The sequence below is a fragment of the Microtus pennsylvanicus genome, chromosome Y (assembly GCF_037038515.1).
Source record: "Microtus pennsylvanicus isolate mMicPen1 chromosome Y, mMicPen1.hap1, whole genome shotgun sequence".
Taxonomy (NCBI): domain Eukaryota; kingdom Metazoa; phylum Chordata; class Mammalia; order Rodentia; family Cricetidae; genus Microtus; species Microtus pennsylvanicus.
The window spans coordinates 899,000-909,501 of record NC_134602.1 but is presented as its reverse complement, the minus strand read 5'-3'; the positions used below and the strand labels follow the sequence as shown (position 1 = coordinate 909,501).

At 43.2% G+C, this 10,502-nt stretch overlaps 1 protein-coding gene across 1 annotated transcript; it reads right to left on the bottom strand.

The window, feature by feature from the left end:
• Positions 1 to 8,760: 8,760 nt before the first annotated feature.
• LOC142842016 (sex-determining region Y protein-like) lies at positions 8,761 to 9,426 on the bottom strand. Its single transcript, XM_075959004.1, has one exon. It carries the CDS (start codon positions 9,424 to 9,426, stop codon positions 8,761 to 8,763), a length of 666 nt encoding a protein of 221 aa, XP_075815119.1.
• Between the last annotated feature and the right edge of the window lie 1,076 nt (positions 9,427 to 10,502).

Sequence of the window (10,502 nt, the reverse complement as noted above, 5' to 3'; positions counted from 1 at the left end):
GGAGGTTGGGTATAAGGGATCTTTGGGGCAAGGTGGGTAGGTAGACAGGCTGAGTCTGCCAGGTTCATATGGGACACCCTGCACCATGTTAGAAAGTGAATCATGAATGAGGAAGATACCCAGTGTCAATCTTTTGGAGTTTTCCTTCAAGCTCCTTTAGGACTGATTTTATAGGCAAACATTGCTTAAACTTGGTCTTTATTTCTGAATGTTTCATTTTCTCTAAAAATTGTGATCGAAAGGATTGTTGGGTATAGTAGTCTGGGCTGGCACCACACCTCTGGTCTCTTACAGTCTTGCAGCGCATGTGTCCAGGCCCTTCTGGCTTTTAGAGTCTCCGTTGAGAAGCCGGCTGTAGCCCTAATAGGTCTGCTTTTGTGTTTTCTCCTTGCAGCTTTAATATTCTTTCTCTGTTACCTACATGTACTGTTTTTGACTGTTAATGTAGCATGAGGACTTTCCTTTCAGGTCCAGTGTCTTTGGTGTTCTGAATGCTTCTCGTGCCTTTAATGGGCGACTCTCCCTATGGGTCAGGGCAAGTTTCTTCTATGCTTTTGTTGAAATTACTTTCTGGGCCTTTGAGTTGTGATTCTTCCCCTTCCTCTATTCATATTTTTCTTAGGTTTGGTCTTTTCATAGTGTGCCAGATGTCCTGCCTATTTTGTGCCTGTTTTTTTTTTTACTCCTTTCTCTTTTTTTCCTTTTTTCTATTACTTTATAAATAATACCAATCAAAATTCCCACTTCTGCCTCTCCTCCTACTTCCTTCCTACTTCCCCCCACACACCCTCCCCCTCCACACCTCTCCAGTCCTAAGAGAGGGCAAGGCACCCTGCCCTGTGGGAAGTCCAAGGCCTTCCCCCACTCTATCCAGGCTTAGGAAGGTATGCATCCAAAGAGAATAGGACCCCAAAAAACAGTACATTCAGTAGAGACGAATCCCAGTGCCATTATCATTGGCCCCCTCAGTCTACCCCAGTTGTCAACCACATTCGGAGGGTCCAGTTCGATTCCATGCTCGTTCATTCCCAATCCAGCTGGAGTTGGTGAGCTCCCATTAGTTCAGGCACACTGTCTCAGTGGGTGGACCAACAACTACTTCGTGATCCTGACTTCCTTGCTCATTCTCTCCCTCCTTCCGCTCTTCAACTGGACCTTGGGAGCTCAGTCCAGTGCTCCGATGTGGGTCTCTATCTCTCTCTCCATCCGTCGCCGGAGGAAGGTTCTATGGTGATATTCCAGATAGTCACCAGCCTGACTATGGGACAAGGCCAGTTCAGGCACCATCTCCTCCACTGCCCAGGGTCTTTTCTGAAACTGATCTGTCCATTTCTTAGGTCTTCTCTGTATTCTGTTGGCAAGGCCTACCTCTGAATTTCCTGTTCAGGTTCCTAATTTTTTTGTTTCAGTTTTACCTCAAGATGGGTTTTCTTAGTGATTCTATTTCTACTTTCACATCTTGAATATTTTTCCTCTCTCATGTCTCTCTGTGTTTGTGGTTTTATAGGCTTGATGTGTGGATCTTTTTTCATATCCTCTTTAAGGGCCTTAAGCATATTCCGTTATGTATCGGTAGTCTTGTCTTTTTTTTTTTTTTCTTCACCCAGATTGCATTTTTCGGCAACTCATGCAGATCTGTTTCTGGGTTCTAATGGAGAGGTACTGACTGTCCTGTCTTACATTGATTGCTTTTATTCTGGCATCTAGGCCTCTGAGTCTCAGATACTTCCAGATTTACAAGTCTATTCTTGTCTTTGTTAGAATGTCTTTTTCTTTTGTTGCTTTTGCCATATCTCAATCTTACGAGGGGGAGGTAGCTGTGGTCACCTTTAGGAATGCCTCCGATTCCTTACAGGAGTGACCACTGACGGTATCCAGTAGGATGTATTTCTAGGATTTGGAGACTGACACCAAGGAACGGGTATGGGCTGGCGGGTGAGTGGTCTGCAGTAATGGGTACATTTGTGATGGTAAAAGATTTCACTCTATACAGGAACTTCCAGAGAGTGCTGGCCCAGGCAAGGAGGAGTAGCCTTTTCACTGTTGAATGGGAGTCCTCCACACAATGAAGTTTCCTTCCGGGTAGGACTCAAAAATGCCCTAGCTAGACTCCAGAAACTGCAGGAGCTTCTCAGTTTTTCTCTGGATCACAAAGTCTTGGAGGTTCTCAGAACCTTCCACTTTTTGACTGACTCCCCCCAAGTTGTAAGAGCATTGGGAGCTCATTTTCTTCTCCCCCAAAACCTGGTAGACACCTCGGGCAGTAGGATACTACAGTCTACCAGTCCTGCCTATCGTTCCAAATTTAGACGAAATGTTCTAAAGGGACTCTAAAAGCTCTCTCTTACTGAGTTGTAAGCCCTCCAAACTCATTCAGTTATTCACCCAAATCTGACCAAAGTACTCAGATAATCGCCACCCTTATCCTTAGTTTCAAACTTCCCATTTTGAGGTTGATGCAGAACTAGACAACTTTCTTAAAGGTACAGCTGCTGTAAGGACAAGCCTTTAGAAGCTCAGGCATTGAGGGAGGAAGACACAGAGTAGGCAATGTCATCACGCATTTGACTTTTCAATCTGAGGAAATAAAACAATTCTTTAGGGCATGCCAAAGGGGACAAAACTAAACCCTCTGGTGCTGGCATAACAGGGAAAAACCCACACCTACCATTAGGGTCTTTCTGTCATCCCTCTCTAGAGAGGGATGCTTTATTTCCCTTTTTACCTGACCCCAGATGTATTGCTTCTGTCTCTCTCTGATGTCTACCAACTAACTTTATTTTTCCCCTACAGCTTATACATGCAGGAAATGTTTCAAGCAGTATTGAAAGTATAATGTAGTTGCAGTCTGTTTTACAAGTCAATGACTATGCTGAATACAAGTAATAGCAGCATGTTTTCCTTATCCTTTAGACTCTTTAATATAATAGGGAAAAAAACAAGTTGTCTCAAGAACCCGCATACATTCATACCCAAGTAACTTGATACAGATTAACAGTGTAAGCAAGCAAACTATTTTGTTTTCAGTTCCCTAACCACCCTGAGGCTACAAAGAAAGTACCAATTACCTTATTTTTTTTTATCTCAAAGGAAATGTTACAAAGAAGTCCTTAAAGGTTCGAAGTCTGAGCTTTTATTAATGGAAAATGATGGGTCATCTCCACCTTGGCTCCTCAGGTTACCCACTCATCAGAACTGGGAACAAGGAATTCATCATCTCCTTTTTGGTCACCAAGCCATCCTAGCAAGAAAGGCACATTAGCCATCAGTAGCTAGGTTGCCATTGTCCCTTCCTGTTCCCTAATCTAGAGGGACCTTGAAATCCTCAGTAAGCTATCAAAGTATGCTTTAAATTATTTTCCAAGACTTTGTTTTTTTTAACATCAAAGCCATTAACAAAAAAATGTTAACCTTAAGTCCTTATTTATAGCTATATTTCAGCTATGATGCACTGCAAAATCTGTGAAGATATCTTCCAACATTAAGATTAAAAGAACCCGAGCTCACTGGGCTTCTGGGACTCATTTGATTTTCTTAATCAGTAACCTAAGCCACAGACTGTATGGCTCCCCAGGAATACTAGCTGTGTGTCATTTTTTTGTTCTAATTTTGTATCCTCTCAGCCCCTGTTTTATCAAGAATGGGAACGACACCCCATCTTGCTTTTACCTCTCTTAGTTTTCCTAGTTAGCGAATCCTCTCATCACTGTCCCTCGCTGTATTTATTAAGGACTGTCAATCATCAAAATCCTATTTAAACTATCATTAGTATTGTATAAGAGTCATTGCTTCAGCTAAACAGTACAGCTCAGGAGGAAATCATCTCCGGTAAAATGGAGTATTTCCATGAGATAATCATGCCACATTAAGGCAGTGGGAATCTTTCCACACCCATTCACGCCATGCTAGATAGGAGAGAAAGAAGGTAGCAACAAACGTAAACGTACATCAGATGCAAGAGATGGCCTGACCAAAATTCACCCTTCAGAGATTTGCTTCCTGGGAGGCCAATGTCCTGAAGTCAGTTGCAACCTGCTTCTCCTCTGACATGGCTACCTGCCAAAAGGCAAAGAGTCTGAGGACCCTCCCTATGTTAGCTCCCTACTTTTACCCCCACCCCCACTCCTTTCATTTTAATCATTTAAAATCATTTAATCTCCTGGTCATTTTAAGCCTTCTCTCCTTTTCCACTGAGCTCCAGGTTGTGAGTTTACAAGCAGGCCCAGAGCCCAAACTTAACACAGCTCACAGCTGGGAAGGAAGGAGATAAAATCTGAAGAGTCCTAATGCTGCTGTTTCTACTGGATCTCCAAGCCTGCATCCCTAACTGAGATAGGATCATCATTTTGTTCTTGGGACATCTTCCCTTAACCCTTTGGGCTGCCTTTATTATTAGTGCTGCACCAAGTCTGCGTACTCATTTTGACATCTACTGTCTACTCTTTAGTTAACTTGTTAGGCTTTTCAGGCCATCTGCCTCCATCTTTCCCTCCAAAGCCTTTGCCCTGGGTCAGGATGGCCCTCTAACTCTGTGTCATGGAGAAGGAGAGCAATAAAACACTGGACAGGAGTGGGGAATGGAGGATGGGGGCTGGGGGCTTTAGACATAATTTACTTGAAAACTGCTGAGAGGGTAAACGGGAGTTCTGATATATCCTCAGATGGAAGAACATGGATTCCAGGAGTCTCAAACTTCATAACATGCTGGGTGTGCCTTGAAGTTAGAGAGGCAGGGGACTGATGTACCTGTCACTGATTTCATTAGTATGTGGAAAACATGAGCTTTTCCTAAGGTAAGGGATGCCGGGTGGGGCTGGAGTTGGGGCAGCACAGCTGGATGCTGAACCTTACAAAAGCATGGTATGGGACTGCCTCCTGCTAGTGCTCTTGAGTGTGGCCAAGATTTAGTGTCCTTCCTTTCAGCTAAGCAAAGGTGGGAGGGAGTTAGTTTCCTCCTCCTGCAGGGCAGTCTGTCACCCACTTATGACCGACCCCTGGAAATATGGATGGCTACCAGTGTTATTCTTGTGAAAAATCTCAGGACAGTGGAACTGCTAACAGGCAATGCTGCTTGTGGGGCCTTGGCTCCTGCTTCAGAGATCTTGTCCACTCTCCCCTTCGGTTCCTCGAGGCCCACCTACCAACCCTATCCCTTCCACCCAAAGCTCCTGACAGAAGGTCTGGGTAAGCACCACAAGCCTTCATCTCTCGGGAATGATACCATTCTCAATTCCAGACTACTTCAGCACTAACCCTACAAAGACTTCGGGGAATTAGCTAGAAAAGACTCCCATATGGTGTGAGACACTTCCAGTGGGTTGGTTCCATAAGGTTGCAGCCTCTATGTCAGCATACATACATCCCCTTCCCCTGCCCTCATTACATATGCACAGACACACAGACTCACAAACACACACACACACACACACACACTCTCTCTCACTCCTCTATTCTCTCCCCTGTGTGTCTGTGTCTGTGTCTGTGTGTCTCCATCTCCCTCTACTGCTCTCTCTCTCTCACACACACACATAAACACACAGATTTTGAGGCAGGATCAAGATATTCAATTTACGCATGAAACACACACACACACACACACACACACACACACACACACACTAGAGAGATAGAGAGACAGAGAGAGAGAGAGAGAGAGAGAGAGAGAGAGAGAGAGAGAGAGAGAGGAAGATCTATCACCCTTCTTAACTCTTCCTGTTGTTGAGTCTTTGAAATGTAAATATCAAGGAACAAAGGATCTCATAGTCCCCAGGTCAGTAGGAAGTGCCCAGTAAACAACACCTGCTTATTTCACAGATAAAGAGACAACTCCTTTACTTAAATAAATAAGATTATCGTGGTTTCATGGTTTGTTACTATGATTACATATTCTGATATACTGGTCCATTTTCTTTCAAAAGGAAAAAAATAATATTGATATTGTTTGAGAGTTTAAATATATTCCTTTTTGAAATTATCTACAGTGTAGTTTTATCCTATCTAGCTTGCATTTTCGTTGAAATCTCATGCAGTTTGCTCCCAACTCCCTTCCATAACACAAATTGTTCCTGTACAAATCTCTTTGTTTCGCTATAACTTCAAGAGTTAGGCAGCGGAACAAAAGAGAGTTGCAGGTCCTTTTGAGCTGTCCGTGTTCTGTGGGCTCCTTTTACACCACTGGTCTGAAAGTTTCTCCCAGATATTGGCACTGTAGTCAGTTACCAGGTTTGTACTTCTTGGTATAACCCAGAAAAAGTTCAGAGCAGGAAGTATCAGTGAAGAGATGCCAAAAAAAAGGAGCAAAATCTCTCCAACTCCAAAAATTTAGCTGCCAATTCCAGTTATCACTGCAAAGAGGACAGTGTGATAGGCTGTCTGGAGAAAAGGCCTGAAATTCTAGACAGAGAGCTGCTTCCAAAGTTCAAGCCAGGATTAACTGGAAAGATTCCATGGCAACAGGTCCACAAGGGAGGAGGAGGAAGATAATTCCTAAGTAGGTCCAGGTGAGAAAGAGGAAATCTTTGGATAGCCAGAGGAATCATTGAGATCATTGCCCTTTATCTACATCTCTTTGTGAAAGGGTTTGTGATCAAGGAGTACCTTGGTGATGGGGTCCCAGGAATGCCACAATGATCACACTATGCAACAGACCTCACACAACTGAGAAATGGCTGCCTCTGAGTCGGGGTAGAGACAGTGGAAGACCAGAGAGCAAGCCTTATGGGGGTGTTGGGATATGGAGCATGCACCTAGGGAAAATTCAGGTAAGGCGGGGACAGTGGAAATGTGTCACATTGGCCCTCAGTGATGGGAAGGCATTGTTGCTGAGTCATTGAAGGCAGGGTAACGGGGTGGGTAACACCTGATTCTGGAATGTGGACAGTTCTCTAGTTAGCTAACACTTAGCATATATAATTCACACAAAGGAGAGAAGTCACAAAAAGTGATGGAGAATTCATGCAGAAACTTTCCAGAGAAAGATACACAGGTATCCCCTAGGAGAGATATATTTTCACTCATTTGAGTTAAAAATCTATTCAAAGACTTATGGAACCTTATTTGAGTCCATAGACATTGAAACAGTGCTGGAACACACTCATAAAACCCAATTACCAGGTGGTGGTGGCAGAGGCAGGTGGATCTCTGAGTTCCAGGCCAGCCTGCCCTACAAAAGACATTCCAGGACAGCAAAGGCTACACAGAGAAACCTGTCTCACAAAACCAAACCAAACCAAACGAACAGAACCCCATGAGTTAGAAGCATAGTAGTGCCACTGACTGTTTCATTGAATTCTAGAGAGCAATCTAATATCAGTGCCAATAATTTAGTGTTTACACTAGATGCTTTGAAAGTGGAGTAAAGCTCACAGGTTTTAAGACCATTTCAAACACTTTTTTCGATTCAAAGTGCTCAAAATATCCCAAGGTTCTCTGGATAATATTCCATGTTGTATTATAGCTAGTGTTACAGCATGTCACCGCATAGGCTCAGTGTCTGTTGTTTTCTTCCAACCAATGCTTTAGAGGTATGTCTGACTTACAGTCAGTCATTCAAATGTGATTGGGCAAGACTGTATTGTGCAACATAAATTATAATGAGGAAAGCATTCTGTGGGATTACGCTGATGAAAATGGAAGAGCTAATTTAAGTTCTGGATATAAACCTTTAGAAGCCTGGAGTTAACCACAACCTATGGTTCCTGGAGGTTCCCAGAGGAAACATTTGCAGGGGATCCTGTGCACAGAGTCTTCATTTTTGTTTTAAGTTTGTTTCTAATAACCAGACGGGGGTACTTCAACCCTCCTTAGCTTAAAATCTGCCAGTTGAGTGAATGGGCAAATGTCATGCACCACTCACTCCCCTCAGCACATCCCGGTCCCCTCGTTACACCTTTTGTATCAGTCCAGTCACTTTATATGCATGGAGTCTTGAAGTGTTAGTACATTCAACTACTTGGCCTGTATAGCTTGTTCCCGTGCCCATTCCATTTCTGATGCTTAACCGGACTCTGAAAATACAGCTTTGGTCTGTAATGCTTTTGTACAAAACCTTTCATTTTATAAAACAATTTGATGTTTAAAGACAGATAATATTCAAAAGAGAAGCAGAATGTGACTTCACATGAATGAACAGACGTTAAAGCTTTATTTTGCCAAAAGGTGTTATATAGCTCTCACGGCGTAGTTCGTAGGTGTGGAGTAAGATGATGAAAAGAAGGAAATCTCAGCTTTCCACAGTGGGGAGGAGAACTGAAGAAGAGACTCGAAAGACAGACTTTACATTATCACACTTTACTTATGTATGATATACAGGGACCCTGCAAAACAGTTAGATGCATTTGGTCTACAAAGGAGTGCTTAGCATGCTCAAAGAGGCACAAGCTGGGTTTTTGTTTGTTTGTTTCTTTGTTTCTTTCTTTCTTTCGTTTCATTTTCCCACAGGTGTAAGTTGTATGTGTTTCTCATAGATGTACCCATGGAAGAGCGATAGGTAAAACATAGTTTCCGCAGTGATGAAACTCTTGTCTGTTTAACAGTCTTAAAGATAGGCACAAGCTGTTCTAAGCATTCTCCTTCATTACACACGACACATCTTTACACACCTCGTTTGCGGACCCAAATAGAAAGGAGCAAGGCCTTTATTATGAGAGGAGGGAAATCTTTATCTCAGGCTGTAAATTATAGCAAGAGGGAGTATTGACATACATCCCAGCAGAAGCCAATGTCATGAGATTGCCACAGGGTCTTACCGAGATGCTGTAGCTATGCTGTTTTGTTCACTGGTGATGTCAGTTGGTAGTAAGTAGCTGTGGCTACTGTTGCTGCTGCTGTTGCTGCTGCTGCTGCTGCTGCTACAGCTGCACTTCCTCCTGCTGCTGCTGCACAGGTGCGGTGCTGAAAGGGGATGTCTCCAGGCTGTAAATAGCTTAGCTGGCTCTTGGAGGACAGCTGTGCAGCCCTAGTCCAGTCCTCTCTGTATATGAATGTGCACTGGTACTTGTTCCCTGGCATCAAGTTGTATAGTTTTCTTGAAGAGGCATCTGCAGGCAACAAAGTACCCAATCTCTGTGGCACTTTAGCTCTCCGGTGAGGCCGATACTTATAGTTCGGGTATTTCTTTCTGTGTAGGGTCTTCAGTCTCTGTGCCTCTTGGAAAAATGGCCTTTTTTCGGCTTCTGTAAGGCGTTTCCACTGGTATCCCAGTTGCTTGCTGATCTCTGTGTTTTGCATGCTGGGGTTCTCCAGGGCTAACTTGCGCCTCTGACCACGAGACCACAGCATAAATGCATTCATGGGGCGCTTGACATGGCCTTCTATACCCTCTTTATGACTGCCATCCGTGCCAAAGGATATCTTTTCTCCAGAGCCGATGATATCCTGAGGCTGTAAGCGTGGACTGCAGTAATCATGATTCAATATGCTGAACATTGTGGATGAGATATATTGTAACCAAAAAGAGAGACAAAAGAGAGAGAGAGAGAGAGACTGAGACAGAGAGAGAGAGAGAAAGAGAGAGAGAGAGAGAGACAGAGAGAGAGAGAGAGACAGAGAGAGAGAGAACAGTAGGTGTAGGAGCAGTAGGGGTGGGGAGAAAAAAGCCAAAAGTTAAAGTGTAAGAGCTGAAAGTTACTATCCAATATGTGTTTGTCACAAAGATTTTGTTATTTAAAGTCTGTAACAAAATATCCATGTCTCCACCCTCAGCAGCCCCACCTATTGTGCCGTGTCAGCACCTATAGAACTACCCATTATCTAGCAAACCACTCCAATGCAGGGACTATTAGATGCTGTACTTCTACACTTCCTAACAATGCATCTTTTCTCACTCATTTTTTCCCCATCAAGACTGAGGGGACAACAAGGGGCATATTAGTGAACGTTTTTGTCCTGCAATGCAATTGATTTTCATGATGGACTAACATGAGAAACTAAAAAATTAAAGAAAACCACTGGGGACAGTGGAAAGGATAAGCACAAAACAATCATTTGTATTTTAGTCCTATAAGAAAGTTTAACACTGAAAACATAAATAAATAGTATAACCTGGTTCCATAGTCCAATATAAATATGGGTGCTATGCTAGGGGCAAAACCCAGTAGCAGAACATGTGCTGAATTTTGAAGCCAGGAAAAGCTGTGTTATGTTTTCTCTAAGGTTTACCTGGGAACTTGTAAGGCCTGATGGCTTTGCAGTGTGGACACAGGTAATATTAGTTTCTTTGATCACCGTTCATGAGTAAGAGTTTCATCCTTCTCTTAATAATGTAATGTAACACAGCACCTTCAAAGCTCAGCAATGTCTGTCTTCAGAGCTCCAGTGTTGCCTGCTTAAAGCAATTACAGCTGGACTTGTTAAATATTAATATTTCTTCAAATAAGGAGGAGACAGACAAGAGCATTGGACCTTCACCTATGCATCCCTTCACTCCTCCCAGCTGGTTGTAGGTGATTAGGCCCTAATTCTATGAGATCGCAAGGTCTTCTGAGTGTAATAGAGACTAAATA

Excerpts from the sequence above, each read along its gene's own strand:
- LOC142842016 (XM_075959004.1), bottom strand. The coding sequence starts at position 9,426 with ATGTTCAGCATATTGAATCATGATTACTGCAGTCCACGCTTACAGCCT.